The sequence below is a fragment of the Notolepis coatsorum genome (assembly GCF_963971535.1).
Source record: "Notolepis coatsorum genome assembly, chromosome: 18".
NCBI classification, from domain to species: Eukaryota; Metazoa; Chordata; class Actinopteri; order Aulopiformes; family Paralepididae; genus Notolepis; species Notolepis coatsorum.
This window is the reverse complement of record NC_140182.1, coordinates 1,520,517-1,538,582: the sequence shown is the minus strand read 5'-3', so window position 1 is coordinate 1,538,582 and position 18,066 is coordinate 1,520,517. Positions and strand designations below refer to the sequence as shown.

The window sequence follows — 18,066 nt, the reverse complement described above, 5'->3', positions numbered from 1 at the left end:
TACAGTATATATACGTGAATGGCCCCGGAAGTGTTTAACATAAATGACACAGCGGTCACCGTTTCAAAGGGAGTTTATTTACTTTGCGACACAACAGCCAAACAAATGTACTAGCCATCAATATCTTATGCCAAATGATTAGGGCCTGTTACAAAAATGTATTTATCAATTAACAAGTCTGAGTCCTCGTCTGCACCTTCCAAGTCCGAATGCAGTCAGTGCTCGAGTCCAAGTCCGAGTCACGAGTGCTCGAGTCCAAGTCCGAGTCATGTGTCCTGAAGATCAGTCCAGGACTCGGGCTCGAGTCCTACAACACTGCTGCTGACTGATGAATTTAGATCTTATGATGGTAATTGTTATCATAACACGTTTTGCTGAATCAACCAAAAGGTTACAGTCAATAGTCAGATTGCAATTATCCTTCATTATCCATGTTCCCTTTACTGTGGAGGCCAAAGCCTCAGTGTTGGTGCCATCCCTTCCAGAGAAGTACGGTACTGCAAGTAAACTCACTCCCCAGAGGCGTCCAGACCCAGTACTTAGAAGTGAATTCACCTCTTGGTACAGTGGTCTGTGATGCCGCCCGCGGCGCGGGAGACCGGGGTTCAACTCCCACTCAGGGCGATCCCTTAACAGGGGTCGAATCGAAACACAATGCAGAGCGAGATCACACCGGCTACATAAGCACATTATGGAATCGTGTAAAGTTAAATAACATGTGAAGTGTTTCATAAACACATTGGAATCACACGTGATAATAACATATACAAATAAGTTGGCGTGGCTTCTCTGGAGTGCGAGTCCAAACAGGCTTACCGTCCAGAGTTATCTGCAAGACCTCCGCGGGCACCTTCAGCTCGCTGGCAAAGTGCTGCTTCAAGTCCTCGATACTGAGGCCGATGGCAAAGGCCATGGTCATCACATGGCCCTCAGGCATCAGCAAGATCTTCACTGCAAATAACAACAGATATATATATATATTGTATATTATCTTGTATGTCATAAATGTCTGGATGTAACAGTACTGTTTATCTCAACAGTTTATCTCTCAAAGAGCACCTACGGGAGGCTGCAATTCGAAACTGGTCCCCGTAAATGTCCGAACCCCCCCTCCCACCCACCCCCTCCTAATGTGTTCCCCCGCCCTCGTATGTATATATTTTCTGTTAGGATCTCTGTTTAACAGTACTGTATATTTGCATATCTTGTATGTCACAAATGTAACAGTACTGTATATCTGTATGTTGTGTATGTCAGAAATGTCACTATGAATTGAAAATGGGGGACCCTGATGTAAACAAGATGAAAGTCTTTCTCTGGTCTGCATCCCCTTAACAGTTGTGTGTATTGAGCCGTACTGTATTGTACCCATTCTGCAATCTGTTAATAAAGCTTTCAATCAATCAATCAATCAATCAGGTCAACTGGGTCAATGAGCGGTAGAAAGAAATAGTGATGTTCGTGTTTACTATTGATTGATTGATTGAATTGATTGATTGATTGATTGAAAACTTTATTAACAGATTGCAGAATGGGTACAATACAGTACGGCTCAATACACACATTTGTTAAGGGGATGCAGACCAGAGAAAGACTTCCGTCTTGTTTACATCAGGGTCCCCCATTTTCAATGCATCATGACATATATGACATACATGACATACAGATATACAGTACTGTTTAAGAGCATATAGACCCTGGCGTTGGAAACTCTGATTAATAGACAGAGTTTCTAAGAGGAGAGTACATTATATACATTTGAGAGTATATACATTTGAGGGGGAAGAAACTGTACATTGGAGGCGGTTGGGTAGGTGGGGGGGGGGGGGGTCTATCTTAGAAGTCTCACCGGTGGCTGTGGAGTTTCCAACATAAGATGTTTTCTTTGGCGAATGTCCGTTTCGGTCACCTTCCTCCTCGGGGATATCAGCCTGGGATGCCGCCTCCTCCACACCTGTCTCCTCCTCCACACCTCCCTCCTCCTCCACACCTCCATCCTCCTCCACACCTCCCTCCTCCTCCACACCTGCCACCTCCTCCACACCTGCCGCCTCCTCCACACTTGCCACCTCCTCCACACCTGCCGCCTCCTCCACACCTACCGCCTCCTCCACACCTGCCTCCTCCTCCACACCTGCCACCTCCTCCACACCTGCCTCCTCCTCCACACCTGCCACCTCCTCCACACCTGCCACCTCCTCCACACCTGCCACCTCCTCCACACCTGCCACCTCCTCCACACCTGCCTCCTCCTCCACACCTGCCGCCTCCTCCACACCTGCCACCTCCTCCACACCTGCCGCCTCCTCCACACCTGCCTCCTCCTCCACACCTGCCTCCTCCTCTACACCTGCTGTGGGGACCTGTTCAGTGGCTCCCGGCTCTCCGTCCTCCTCCTCCACACCTCCCTCCTCCTCCACACCTGCTGTGAGCACCTGTTCAGTGGCTCCCGGCTCTCCCTCCTCCTCCACACCTGCTGTGGGGACCTGTTCAGTGGCTCCCGGCTCTCCCTCCTCCTCCACACCTGCTGTGGGGACCTGTTCAGTGGCTCCCGGCTCTCCCTCCTCCTCCACACCTATAGACAACACAGCAAATAAAAATGGACTTCATATTTTCCATCTTAATGTAAACAGCCTTAGACACAAACTGGCAGAAATAAGGCAACATTTCATTAGCGGTAAGGTAAACATTCTATGTTTCTCTGAAACTAAACTGGATTCATCAGTAACAGACCCGGAAATTGAATTGGAGAACTATTCTTTAGTCCGCAATGACAGGAACAGGCATGGAGGAGGTGTCTGTATGTACATTCATAAAGACACCAAATGTATTAACCGTACAGACCTAGATCATGAGGCTATTGAAACTGTTTTTGTAGAAATTCTATTTGAAAGGGCTAAATCTGTTCTAGTCGGCACAATTTACAGACCGCCAGACCAAAATGGCTTTTATGATGTGTTGGATGCGTGCTTAGCTGGAGCTGAGGATGCAGAAATTATTCTTATTGGGGATTGGAACACGGATATGCAACAAAAAGATGCACCCGTCTTCAAATCCTACAATAGGTTTTGTGATCTGCACGGCCTCAGCCAGCTAATCACGCAACCCACACGTGTATGTGAGTCAACTCAGACTACCATTGACCTCATCCTGACCTCTGACAAGTCCAAGATCGCCAATAAAGGGGTTATAGCATGCGGGTTAAGTGATCATTATATGATATTCTGTACCCGCAAAAAGCTAAAACAAAAGGCTGGCTGTCACAAAACAGTCACATCTAGAGACCTCAAAACCTACTCTAGCGAGGCCTTTAACCTTGAACTGGAGAGTCTGGACTGGTCAGATGAGCTCAATGGTACACTGGTTGAAGAAACATGGCTTGGCTTCAAAACCAAATTTTCAACGATACTAAACAACCTCCAGGGTAAAAAATCGTGCGGAGCCATGGATGCACACTGAAATACTGACCGCTATGAAAACCAGAGACAAAAAATGCTCTGAGTTTCGTAAAAGTCAGTCAAAGCTTACCATAAGCACGAGCAGTGAACTCCAAGCCCACGTGACTGAACTCAAACTGGAAAGAAACAGACTAAGAAATGACGTAAACTCCATGATCAAAACAGCAAAAAAAAAATTCATCAATGACAAAACCGAGGAAAACAAAAACAAACCATGTGAACTTTGGAAATTACTCAATAACCAACTAGGCTGCAGTAAAAAACTTAAAACCAGATTCTCAAACATAAACATAAAGACGGACAACACGCTCATTACAGACAAGCTGGATGTAGCCAATTACTTAAATAGTTTCTTCACAAACATAGCCACAACACTGGTAAACAAACTACCCTCCCACTCAGGGCAGTATGGGGTAGAACACATAGTAGCATACTACAAGAACCTAGGCGTCCACAAAGACGACTTCAAACTGGAAATGGTAACAACAGATGAGGTACTCAAAAAACTGAGCGCCCTGCAACCTAACAAGGCCACTGGCCATGACAACATCCCCTCCAAATTCCTCAGAGACTCAGCAGCCGCCATCACCCCAGTCATCACACACATAATAAACCTCTCCATAAAACAGGGACACGTCCCCAAGGACTTCAAAATTGCGAGAGTAACACCCCTGCACAAAAAAGGCAGTAAATTAGACCCAGGCAACTACCGCCCTGTTTCTATCCTTACCACCATCTCGAAAGTCATGGAGAAAATAGTATACGAACAGGTCGAAAAATACCTTGCGGAAAAAAATCGAATCTACGAATTCCAATCTGGCTTCAGAACATCCCACTCCACTGACACATGCCTTCTCTATTTAAACGACCACATCAAACAAGAGGTGGACGCGGGCAAATACTGCGGCATGGTCATGCTGGACCTACAAAAGGCCTTCGACACTGTCAATCACACCATTCTGATTGACAAGCTAAAAGCAATTGGTTTTGATAGTCTATCAGTGAGCTGGATGCAATCCTACCTGGAGGGGAGAGAGCAGATGGTGGAGGTAAACGGTACCCTATCCCCCCCCTCACAGTAAGCTGTGGTGTTCCACAAGGAAGCATACTAGGTCCGCTACTGTTCCTAATTTATGCAAATGACATGTCGTCAGCTTGTGACTGCAACTTGTTCCTGTTTGCGGACAACTCAGCCCTGCTGGTCTCTGACAAGAACAAGTTACAGGTTGAAAAAACACTCAGCTCAGAACTAGGCAAAATCTGCATATGGCTCGCTGATAACAAACTATCATTACACATGGGCAAAACAGAGTCCATTCTCTTCGGTTCAAATAACAAACTCAGCAAGACCGACGGCTTCTCAGTTACAGTGGGTGACAATATTGTCACAAGGAAAGAAGATATTACCTACCTGGGTTCCATCCTAGAGGCAAATCTTTCCTGTGACAAAATGGCATCCAATGTAATAAAAAAAGTCAACCAACGAACTTGATTCTTGTACCGGATCTCCTCACTGGTAAACAAGAATACCCTGAAGACTCTGGCAGGAGCACTCATTCAAGGGTACTACGACTATGCTTGCACCTCATGGTACCAAAGCACCTCAAAGGCGCTAAAAACTAAATTACAAACATCTCAAAACAAACTGGTCAGACTACTGCTTGACCTTACTCCTAGAACCCACCTCACCCCTGCCCACTTTGACAACATAGGATGGCTTAGAGTAGACGACAGAGTACAGCAACTTGCAATGGGCCTGGTCTACAAGATACACTATACCACACAGGTACCCATGTACATGTCAAAATACTTCCCAAAGGTCAGTGAATACCACGATCACAACACCAGAGGGAGCTCCACAAATCATGTTAAACCCAGATTCAGCTCAAACAAGGGACTAAACACGTTTAGCAATTATGCCACATCAATGTGGAACGCCCTACCCAAAGCTGTAAAGGAATGTGGATCACTACCCACTTTCAAAAACACTCTCAAAAAACACCTAAGGGAGACTGCAATTCGAAACTGGCCCCTGTAAATGTCCTAACCCAACCCCCTCCAATGTACAGTAAATTACCAAGTATGGTTTTGTCAATATTCCAATGTACAGTTTTGCTTGTACAGTTGTACAGTGACCGCCACCCACCCCTCCTACCCAACCCCCCCCCCCCCCCCCCCCCCCCTACCCAACCTCCTCCAATGTACAGTTTCTATGTCAAATGTATATACTCTTTTTTCTGGACTATTTTTGTATCACAAACAGTACTGTATTTGCAAATCTGGTATGTCATTAATGTATAGATGTAGCAGTACTGTCTATCTGTATGTCATGTATGTCATATATGTTATGATGCATTGAAAATGGGGGACCCTGATGTAAACAAGACGAAAGTCTTTCTCTGGTCTGCATCCCCTTAACAATTGTGTGTATTGAGCTGTACTGTACTGCACCCATTCTGCAATCTGTTAATAAAGTTTTCAATCAATCAATCAAACCTGCTGTGGGGACGTGGACCTGTATAATGGCTCCCGGCTCTCTGTCCCCCCCGAGTGGTTCTTCCGCGGCACTGCTGTCTTGATCCTCCTGAGGCTGCAGCTGCTCTTCAGTGGCGCTGTGTTCGGACATGATGACTGCTGACCAAGTAACGCTATGACGGCAAACTCCAGGTGATGTTGTTATTGTTGTTAGCCAACCTATCTAGCAAACATCGGTCATAATTAAAGTACAGAAAACAGAATAACTGTCGCCACAGTCTCCTCCCGGTGATGTCCTCGGCCTGTTTTAAGTGAACGTGACTTGTGTTGTCTCGGTACGGACCGGTTCTCCTCCGGTGTAGGTTAGCATGCTAGTTAGCCCACTGTTTACACGCTGCCATGGTAACGTGACGTCACGCGCCCTCCCTAATACAAACACAGCGTTTGATCCACCACGTGATGAAACACAGTAGTCGGCTTTTTCATGTGGTTGACTTCTATTTTGGTTGAATAAAATAAAATGGGATATAAACTAAATTAAATATAAGCTCAATAGAATGTAGTACAAACTAGACAATTCCGTGCGGGGGTGATGCCTGTATTGTCTCTCTATTGTCTCTCTATTGGGATATAAACTAAATTAAATATAAGCACAATAGAATGTAGTACAAACTAGACAATTCCGTGCGGGGGTGATGCCTGTATTGTCTCTCTATTGTCTCTCTATTGTCTCTGTATTGTCTCTGTATTGTCTCTATTGTCTCTGTATTGTGTCTGTATTGTCTGTATTGTCTCTGTATTGTCTCTATTGTCTCTGTGTTGTGTTATCTGTTCAGTACTGTTCAGTACTGTTTCAAGATGCACAATGAGATCTTCTGAGATAATTGTTGAATAGATACACAAATGTTCTAGAATGTTTGATTATGACATCATACTGTGACATCACAAATGTTCTAGAATGTTTGATTATGACATCATACTGTGACATCACAACGGAACATGTTTGAGTTCCATTTGAATAATATAAATAATATGTCTGGTAAGGCTGTTTCCCCGAAGCCTGTTTTTGGGATTCAAACTTCGTCAGGGTTCTTCGAACGGACGTTCGAACCTTCGTTTTTAATTAAAAAAATTAAATAAAAAAAATAGACAATTAGACACATAGACAAAAGATAGACAATTGTAAAGTGTGGGTGACGCCTGTGCACCGCCGGCCAACGGGAGAGGGTCTGTATTGTCTCTATGACAAACGGTTCAAAAGATACAAAAAGGGGGCGCGACCTAAGGACGTGGTCAATATAGACCGGTCGTTTTGATACCTTACACGTGTATGTGGTGCGAAAGCTCTGGGAGGAGTTAGTGGACAAAAATCAGCGGAATAAAGAATAAAGAATAAAATAAATAGTATAGATTACAATAGTGTCGGTGGTCCCACCCTAATAAGTTAAAAGAAATTAGGCGGTTGAAGGTAAATTGTAGAACACAGTGCTTCATGTTGCTCTAGGCAACGACATGAATGAATGAAAACTTTATTAACAGATTGCAGAATGAGTACAATACAGTACGGCTCAATACGCACAATTGTTAAGGGGATGCAGACCAGAGAAAGACTTTCGTCTTGTTTACATCAGGGTCCCCCATTTTCAATTCATAGTGATACGTGGCTTTTCAAAGCCAAATTGCCAAATGCCTTGGCATAAGTTGTATTTAGCCCATAATGCAAAGGCATGCATAACAAGGTTATGAAACATTAATGAGATGTGGTTAACAATGAAGTGACCCAACTTTCTCAAGTTGATGGCCCTATGGAACCAATTATGCTAACTATAGTTTGATAACTGAAAAGGTTCATCTGGAAGTCCATCTGATATTAAAGATAGTTTGATAACTGAAAAGGTTCTGATATTAAAGATAGTTTGATAACTGAAGAGGTTAATCTGGAAGTGTATCTTATATTAAAGATAGTTTGATAACTGAAGAGGTTCATCTGGAAGTGTATCTGATATTAAAGATAGTTTGATAACTGAAGAGGTTAATCTGGAAGTGTATCTGATATTAAAGATAGTTTGATAACTGAAGAGGTTCATCTGGAAGTGTATCTTATATTAAAGATAGTTTGATACCTGAAGAGGTTTATCTGGAAGTGTATCTGATATTAAAGATAGTTTGATAACTGAAGAGGTTCATCTGGAAGTGTATCTTATATTAAAGATAGTTTGATAACTGAAGAGGTTCATCTGGAAGTGTATCTTATATTAAAGATAGTTTGATACCTGAAGAGGTTCATCTGGAAGTGTATCTGATATTAAAGATAGTTTGATAACTGAAGAGGTTCATCTGGAAGTGTATCTTATATTAAAGATAGTTTGATAACTGAAGAGGTTAATCTGGAAGTGTATCTGATATTAAAGATAGTTTGATACCTGAAGAGGTTAATCTGGAAGTGTATCTGATATTAAAGATAGTTTGATACCTGAAGAGGTTCATCTGGAAGTGTATCTGTCTGATATTAAAGATTAAAGTAATTTCAGCCAGTTCTGACTTGTTGTTGAACAGTGCACATCATTGCTGTCTTTTGTATCACAATGACTCAATAAATATTCATGCCTATGTCGTTATCTTTCTATTCAATCTTGTGGATTGGTCGTCTGGTAATCGGAAGGTTCTCGGTTCGATTCCCGCTCCTCCTGGGCAGCACGTCGATGTGTCCTTGAGCAAGACACTTAACCCCCAACTGCTCCCGATGGAGCAGGTTGGCACCTAGCATGGCTTGTGATAGTGAGGCATACATTGTAAAAAACGCTTGGATAAAAGCGCTATATAAATGCAGTCCGTTTTATTTAGTCTCGAAAAGATATAAGAGTAAACTCTCATTTCCAACGACAATACATATAAAAATAAGAAAGTCAATCAATAAAACAATTAAAAACAACTGCAGACTGAGGTGAAATGGTTGGTCATTACGGATTTTAATTGGCAAAAAGGATAATAATGCATTGAATGGGTCTCCTCTCCATCCCTCGCACCAGGTTACGGACTTTCGGGGACAGAGCCTTCAGCCTGGCGTCCCCCCCCCCCTCTGGAACTCTCTCACAGAGCCTTCAGCGTGGCGTCCCCCCCCCCCTCTGGAACTCTCTCACAGAGCCTTCAGCGTGGCGTCCCCCCCCCCCCCCCTCTGGAACTCTCTCACAGAGCCTTCAGCGTGGCGTCCCCCCCCCCCCCTCTGGAACTCTCTCACAGAGCCTTCAGCGTGGTGTCCCCCCCCCCCCCCCCCTCTGGAACTCTCTCACAGAGCCTTCAGCGTGGTGTCCCCCCCCCTCTGGAACTCTCTCACAGAGCCTTCAGCGTGGCGTCCCCCCCCCCCCCCCTCTGGAACTCTCTCACAGAGCCTTCAGCGTGGCGTCCCCCCCCCCCTCTGGAACTCTCTCACAGAGCCTTCAGCGTGGCGTCCCCCCCCCCCCCCCCTCTGGAACTCTCTCACAGAGCCTTCAGCGTGGCGTCCCCCCCCCCCCCCCCCCCCTCTGGAACTCTCTCACAGAGCCTTCAGCGTGGCGTCCCCCCCCCCCCCCTCTGGAACTCTCTCACAGAGCCTTCAGCGTGGCGTCCCCCCCCCCCCCCCCCCTCTGGAACTCTCTCCCCCCTGAAACCTGCAACGCCCCCCAACCCTGGACACCTTCAAATCTGCTCTTAAAACACACCTCTTCACCGAGGCTTTTCCCCATCAGTTCGTTTAGTTTAGATTAGATTAGGTTCATTATCCCTCGCCTGCCCTCGCCCCCCCCCCCCCTTTTTCCCCTATTGCCCCCCTTTCCCCAGCCCTCTTGATTGTGAAGCGACCTTGGGTTTCCTGAAAGGCGCTATAGAAATGTTTCTTTATTATTAATTATTTATTATTATTATTGAATTTGAAGGTACATTGCAGGACATTCCACGTGTCAGGGGCACAGGAGCTAACGGCAGATTTCCCAAGTTCAGTGCAAACTGTGGGGCTTTGATTGGATTTGATCTTTATTTATCTCAAACATTTCAACCATAAAACACACACATTTGTAATAATAGGCCTAACCAAAAAAATAACAAAAAATAAACGAAAAAAACAAATAAAATAAAATACAATAATCAGCATAGCTCAAGACAAATGGTTTTGTTCGAGAAGGAACAGAAAGAAGCGAAGCTCATCTGCTCCTGCCCCCCCTTCTTTACAATATCATATTAATATGTAATAAGTTATCTATCAATATCAAAAAATAATATACCTATGCACCACAGTAAAAGATAAATGAATAATTACAAAAATACTAGTTCACGTTATTTTCAAGCTCCTCTAACTTATACTTGTCCCAGAATTCCTTGTGGCTTTGAAGTGTTGAGCCCACCAGTGGAGCGAGGAGGATGAGGTCCAGAGGTCCAGTCCAGAGGAGGATGAGGTCCAGAGGTCCAGTCCAGAGGAGGATGAGGTCCAGAGGACCAGAGGACCAGAGGTCCAGTCCAGAGGAGGATGAGGTCCAGAGGTCCAGTCCAGAGGAGGATGAGGTCCAGAGGACCAGAGGACCAGAGGTCCAGTCCAGTGGAGCGAGGAGGACGAGGTCCAGAGGTCCAGTCCAGAGGAGGATGAGGTCCAGAGGTCCAGTCCAGAGGAGGATGAGGTCCAGAGGACCAGAGGACCAGAGGTCCAGTCCAGTGGAGCGAGGAGGACGAGGTCCAGAGATCCAGAGGACCAGAGGTCCAGTCCAGTGGAGCGAGGAGGATGAGGTGCAGAGGACCAGAGGACCAGAGGACCAGAGGTCCAGAGGTCCAGTCCAGTGGAGCGAGGAGGATGAGGTCCAGAGATCCAGAGGACCAGAGGACCAGAGGTCCAGAGGTCCAGAGGTACATGTGTGACTAACTATAACACCATTAGATGTGGTGGACTGTGTGCTAAATGCATACCGTGGCCCGGAGCAGGTGGCACCTATGAATAGCACTAGGAGGGTGCAGGCGCCCCGTCACGTGTGCCAGGGGAGAGGGGGGGCTGGGCTCAGCCACGGCACAGACGCTGGACCTAACCCTAACCCTGCTGGACCGTCTCTCAGGCCTGTGGGAACTAACACTAACCCTAACCCTGCTAGTGGTGGACCCACTTCAACTGGACCCGCTTTTCAACCGGTGAGGAGAATCAGAAGTTAAACGTCGACTTACGTCGTCCGAGGAGGCAGATTTGTGTAGCCGTTGAACTCTAATCTGTGTTATTTTGAGAGGGTGAAAAGCCCCCCCCCCCGTACATAGTTGCACGTTTGTCAGAGGGCCTGAAATTCTAGCTAATATACTGCTAGCTAATATAATAATCTGTATAATCTCTAAGGAATGGATCCGGCTGACGACACGGAGGAAGATGAACTTCTTGATTATGATATTCAAATAAGCATTCAAGAAGCATGCCGAAAAGAATATCTATCGACACCAGAGAAGTATAATATTCTGTACTTTATCTTCCAAGAGTTTCCAATATAAACATATATATATATATATAAAAGAAAAAATTAATATATACCCATCTGTCCACATGTTCAGGAAGGAACATCAAAAGCTTATGGAGGCCATTGAACAAGGTAAACACAGCTTTGTATTCCAATAAATACTCCCCTTTCTATGTAACTCCTTATTTACAAGAGCATGTAGGTTCTCTGGTTTTCACATGTATCTAATATCCAAGAGAAGAATACTTGACTATCTACTGTAAATATAAACATCGTTTCTACATCATTTTCTAAAAAACTAAAGGCACTAATGTTGACCATTGGAACTTTTGATTAGTAAAAAGGTGACCGATGGGAGTAGAGACGTTTGACCCTGATGATGTCATCCTCGTCTCTGGGACAATCCCACCGTTAGGTGACCTGCTGGTCCTGCGGGAGCTGTCTGAGCTGCCGGCGCTCTGCGGCCGAGCGGACGGCCGGGGCTGGTACCCTCTGCACCACGCAGCCGTCCAGCCGGCGGTGCAGGTGCTGGAGGCCGTGTTGTACGGTAAGGTGTCAAAGCAATAACTTAATAATCCTGGTCAGAACAACGGGGCAGACTACAATATATTTGCATTTGTTAGCCATGCTAGCTAGCGATCTAAACAATCAATCCAGGCTAAAGCTAGATATGTAAAAGGTGAAAGACTCACACTCACAGCCGTGCTGCTGGTTTGGCAAAATGACATCCAGACGTTTTCGTTTGAAACTACTGTTAGTCAGGGGAGTGTCATGGTTTCTCCATAGAGCTCCATTATACTGTTAGTCAGGGGAGTGTCATGGTTTCTCCATAGAGCTCCATTATACTGTTAGTCAGGGGAGTGTCATGGTTTCTCCATAGAGCTCCATTATACTGTTAGTCAAGGGAGTGTCATGGTTTCTCCATAGAGCTCCATTATACTGTTAGTCAGGGGAGTGTCATGGTTTCTCCATAGAGCTGCATTATACTGTTAGTCAGGGGAGTGTCATGGTTTCTCCATAGAGCTCCATTATACTGTTAGTCAGGGGAGTGCCATGGTTTCTCCATAGAGCTCCATTATACTGTTAGTCGGGGGAGCGTCATGGTTTCTCCATAGAGCTCCATTATACTGTTAGTCAGGGGAGTGCCATGGTTTCTCCATAGAGCTCCATTATACTGTTAGTCAGGGGAGTGTCATGGTTTCTCCATAGAGCTCCATTATACTGTTAGTCAGGGGAGTGTCATGGTTTCTCCATAGAGCTCCATTATACTGTTAGTCAGGGGAGTGTCATGGTTTCTCCATAGAGCTCCGTTATACTGTTAGTCAGGGGAGTGTCATGGTTTCTCCATAGAGCTCCATTATACTGTTAGTCAGGGGAGTGCCATGGTTTCTCCATAGAGCTCCGTTATACTGTTAGTCAGGGGAGTGTCATGGTTTCTCCATAGAGCTCCATTATACTGTTAGTCAGGGGAGTGCCATGGTTTCTCCATAGAGCTCCATTATACTGTTAGTCAGGGGAGTGCCATGGTTTCTCCATAGAGCTCCATTATACTGTTAGTCAGGGGAGCGTCATGGTTTCTCCATAGAGCTCCATTATACTGTTAGTCAGGGGAGTGCCATGGTTTCTCCATAGAGCTCCATTATACTGTTAGTCAGGGGAGTGTCATGGTTTCTCCATAGAGCTCCATTATACTGTTAGTCAGGGGAGTGTCATGGTTTCTCCATAGAGCTCCATTATACTGTTAGTCAGGGGAGTGTCATGGTTTCTCCATAGAGCTGCATTATACTGTTAGTCAGGGGAGTGTCATGGTTTCTCCATAGAGCTCCATTATACTGTTAGTCAGGGGAGTGTCATGGTTTCTCCATAGAGCTCCATTATACTGTTAGTCGGGGGAGTGTCATGGTTTCTCCATAGAGCTCCATTATACTGTTAGTCGGGGGAGTGTCATGGTTTCTCCATAGAGCTCCATTATACTGTTAGTCGGGGGAGTGTCATGGTTTCTCCATAGAGCTCCATTATACTGTTAGTCGGGGGAGTGTCATGGTTTCTCCATAGAGCTCCATTATACTGTTAGTCGGGGGAGTGTCATGGTTTCTCCATAGAGCTCCATTATACTGTTAGTCGGGGGAGTGTCATGGTTTCTCCATAGAGCTCCATTATACTGTTAGTCAGGGGAGTGTCATGGTTTCTCCATAGAGCTCCATTATACTGTTAGTCGGGGGAGTGTCATGGTTTCTCCATAGAGCTCCATTATACTGTTAGTCGGGGGAGTGTCATGGTTTCTCCATAGAGCTCCATTATACTGTTAGTCGGGGGAGTGTCATGGTTTCTCCATAGAGCTCCATTATACTGTTAGTCAGGGGTGTGTCATGGTTTCTCCATAGAGCTCCATTATACTGTTAGTCAGGGGAGTGTCATGGTTTCTCCATAGAGCTCCATTATACTGTTAGTCAGGGGAGTGTCATGGTTTCTCCATAGAGCTCCATTATACTGTTAGTCAGGGGAGTGTCATGGTTTCTCCATAGAGCTCCATTATACTGTTAGTCAGGGGAGTGTAATGGTTTCTCCATAGACCTGCATTATACTGTTAGTCAGGGGAGTGTCATGGTTTCTCCATAGAGCTCCATTATACTGTTAGTCAGGGGAGTGTCATGGTTTCTCCATAGAGCTCCATTATACTGTTAGTCAGGGGAGTGTCATGGTTTCTCCATAGAGCTCCATTATACTGTTAGTCAGGGGAGTGTCATGGTTTCTCCATATAGCTCTATTATACTGTTAGTCAGGGGAGTGCCATGGTTTCTCCATAGAGCTCCATTATACTGTTAGTCAGGGGAGTGCCATGGTTTCTCCATATAGCTCTATTATACTGTTAGTCAGGGGATGATGTCGGGGAGTTTGCGACCCTCTCTGCGCCGCCCCTATCTCCCTGTCTCCGGCTGTCCCTGAGCAACGACCGGAGTGTTGAATGTCCCGTGACTAAGACGGGGAGGACGTGACCCTCTTGCGCCGCCCCTGTGCCTCAAATAGATCCGCTATCAACTCTATCTTTAATCTTTCAAAATGTTCAGTTGCTATCGCTATTAGCTCTATCTTTAATTTTTCAAAATGTACAGTTGCTATTGCATGCACTCATCTGTGTTTCACCACACACATGAGTGCATGCTTACCAACTGTCCGTCTGCAACACTACTATCACCGACATCTAAGAGGGAGATCCCCCCTTGAATGGCCCTTCTAAGGTTTCTCTCCTCCACATTGCCTGTGGAGCTTTTTTTCCCTATTGTTAGGTTTTAGTGAGTTTTTCCTTACCTTCGCGTGGGGTATGTCTGGGAGTGCTTGCATTCTTTCATTTATTTGCATTCATCTAAAAAAAATTTGGACCCTATGGTGTTCTTGTTCTGTTCTTGACTTATTGTTATGTTGTCTTCTTGACTTGTTTAAAGAAGACCTGTACGGCCCATGGGGACATTAACGTGTGTTGTCGGGCCCTATAAATAAATTTGATTTGATTTGATTTGAGTGTCATGGTTTCTCCATAGAGCTCCATTATACTGTTAGTCAGGGGAGTGTCATGGTTTCTCCATAGAGCTCCATTATACTGTTAGTCAGGGGAGTGTCATGGTTTCTCCATAGAGCTCCATTATACTGTTAGTCAGGGGAGTGTCATGGTTTCTCCATAGAGCTCCATTATACTGTTAGTCAGGGGAGTGTCATGGTTTCTCCATAGAGCTCCATTATACTGTTAGTCATGGGAGTGTCATGGTTTCTCCATAGAGCTCCATTATACTGTTAGTCAGGGGAGTGTCATGGTTTCTCCATAGAGCTGCATTATACTGTTAGTCAGGGGAGTGTCATGGTTTCTCCATAGAGCTCCATTATACTGTTAGTCAGGGGAGTGTCATGGTTTCTCCATAGAGCTCCATTATACTGTTAGTCAGGGGAGTGTCATGGTTTCTCCATAGAGCTCCATTATACTGTTAGTCAGGGGAGTGCCATGGTTTCTCCATAGAGCTCCGTTATACTGTTAGTCAGGGGTTAGTAAAATAACCCATGGACCCTACCTCACCGAGATCCTACACCCCATCACGGTCTCTGAGGTCTGCTGACCAGTCCCTCCTTGTTGACCCCAAATCCAGGCTAAAAACCAGGGGGGACCGTGCATTTGCGGTTGCAGCCCCCAAACTGTGGAACGAGTTGCCCCACCCCCCCCCCCCACATTAGGCTGGCCCCAACGCTCCCAGTGTTTATGTCTTAAAACACATTTGTTCTCCCTAGCTCTAGTTTGTAGTTCTGTGTACTTTGTATTGTGTTTATGTCTTCTTTTTACTATATTATGGTTTTTACTGTGAAGCACTTTGGTCAACCATGTTGTTTTTAACCCTTTCACTGTGACAATACAGAAGGTTAGCCCTTTACTATCACACAACCGACGGCGATGCTCCATCATTAGCATCATTAGCTCTCCGCGGATGATGGAGCATCGCCGTCGGTTGTGTGATAGTAAAGGGTTAACCTTCTGTCGTGTGGCAGTGAAAGGGTTAAATGTGCTACAGTATATAAATAAAGTTGGACTGGATTGGATTGGATTGGATGGATCCCCGTGGGAATAGAACCCTGCGTCGCGGTGCGAGCCAGCCGGTCATGTGGGATTCTAACACGACACCATGTGACCTCAGCTTCCCTCAGGCTGACCCTGAAGGAGAGGACCGCGGACGGGGAGACGCAGCTCACACTGGCAGTGAAGGCCGGCCTGCTGGACAACGTGAAGCTGCTGCTGGACCACAGGGCTTCTCTACACGCCACCAACAGCAGGAACGAATCCCCACTCCTTTTAGGTATCGACCGGCTGTCGTAGTAGGGTTCGAGTCCTGGACTGATTATTTTCAGGACTTGTGACTCGACTTGGACTTGAGCAACGATGACTCAAGACATGGACTTGGACTCGAGCATCGACTGCATTCGGACTCGGAAAGGGGCAGACGAGGACTGATAAATATACAGTTATCTTTTATTTTGTAATAGGCCCCCTAATCATTTGGCATAAGGTATCGTATCGATGGCTGGTGCATTTGTTTGGCTGTTGTGTCACAAAGTAAATAAACTCCCTTTGAAACGGTGACCGCTGTGTCATTTATGTTTAATGTTGACCTTGTTTTAGGGCGGCTACGTGGCGTAGTGGGCAAGGCGCTCGCCACGAATGCAGAGACCGAGCCCAGCGCTCCACATTGCTTTCAGTTTAGCTGGTCGTTCATACTAATACACATTGGCCGTATTAGGGGGAGGGAAACTGATGGGTGGGGATCGGGCGTTGTGGACAGCGACTCCTACAGGTCGGTTGGTGCGCCTGCGCAGTAGAATCAGGAAGTGTCGGGGGCAGCGTGAGCCTCCCACGCGTTACTCCTCGCCACTGAGAGATCGAGCTGCGCAGGTGAAAAGATGCGACTGCTGTTATGTTGGGATGGGAGAAAAATATAGAAAATGGGAGAAAAAGTGGATCAAAAAATTTTTTTGACCTTGTTTTATTTGTATGTCAGCTCTTTGACTGTCAGAGTGGAGTGGACTCAGCCTGGAGGACTCAGACTCTGGCTCTTCTTTGGTGACTCGGACTTGGACTCGGACTCGAACACTGGGGACTCGAGTCTCGACGTGGACTCGAGATGTTGTGACTCGACTACAACACGGGTATCGACATTGACACGCTCCTAGCCTAGGAAGACATTGATGCTAATTAGATGAACCTTTATCTTCTCATCTGCATACTTGCGATCATCTCGATATTGATGTGAATGAAAGGATCAATAGGCGGCTGCTGATTTTTTGCAACATTTTAGATTTCTTAGTAGTAAAAAATAAATAAAGATGTTTGACACTGAAATTATAAAGATTTGTTGTTTCCGGTAAGGGGCAGTAGCTAAAACGACGACATCCAATCAAATGAACGGCAGAGTCAAATGATTGGAACAAGCGTGTTGTCTATCAAACCCTCTAGTGACATGTGAGCTTCTTATGTAGCTTGTTATGTGAGCTTGTTATGTGAGCTTGTTATGTAGCTTGTTATGTAGCTTGTTATGTGAGCTTGTTATGTAGCTTGTTATGTAGCTTGTTATGTGAGCTTGTTATGTAGCTTGTTATGTAGCTTGTTATGTGAGCTTCTTATGTGAACTTCTTATGTAGCTTGTTATGTAGCTTGTTATGTGAGCTTCTTATGTGAGCTTGTTATGTAGCTTGTTATGTAGCTTGTTATGTAGCTTGTTATGTGAGCTTCTTATGTGAACTTCTTATGTAGCTTGTTATGTAGCTTGTTATGTGAGCTTCTTATGTGAGCTTGTTATGTAGCTTGTTATGTAGCTTGTTATGTAGCTTGTTATGTGAGCTTGTTATGTAGCTTGTTATGTAGCTTGTTATGTAGCTTGTTATGTGAGCTTGTTATGTGAGCTTGTTATGTAGCTTGTTATGTAGCTTGTTATGTGAGCTTGTTATGTAGCTTGTTATGTAGCTTGTTATGTAGCTTGTTATGTGAGCTTGTTATGTGAGCTTGTTATGTAGCTTGTTATGTAGCTTGTTATGTAGCTTGTTATGTAGCTTGTTATGTAGCTTCTTATGTGAGCTTGTTATGTAGCTTGTTATGTGAGCTTGTTATGTAGCTTGTTATGTGAGCTTGTTATGTAGCTTGTTAT

The 18,066-nt window shown here is 45.3% G+C and overlaps 1 protein-coding gene across 1 annotated transcript in view; it reads left to right on the top strand.

The window, feature by feature from the left end:
* Positions 1-11,276: 11,276 nt before the first annotated feature.
* Positions 11,277-18,066, top strand: part of asb15a (ankyrin repeat and SOCS box containing 15a) — a gene marked incomplete at both ends in the record, with an annotated part of 54,506 nt that continues 47,716 nt past the window's right edge. Inside the window, 3 exons of the mRNA XM_084334473.1 lie at positions 11,277-11,349; positions 11,805-11,936; positions 16,066-16,224. Coding sequence (XP_084190599.1) covers positions 11,277-11,349; positions 11,805-11,936; positions 16,066-16,224 — 364 coding nt within the window. The remainder of the gene's footprint in view (positions 11,350-11,804; positions 11,937-16,065; positions 16,225-18,066) is intronic.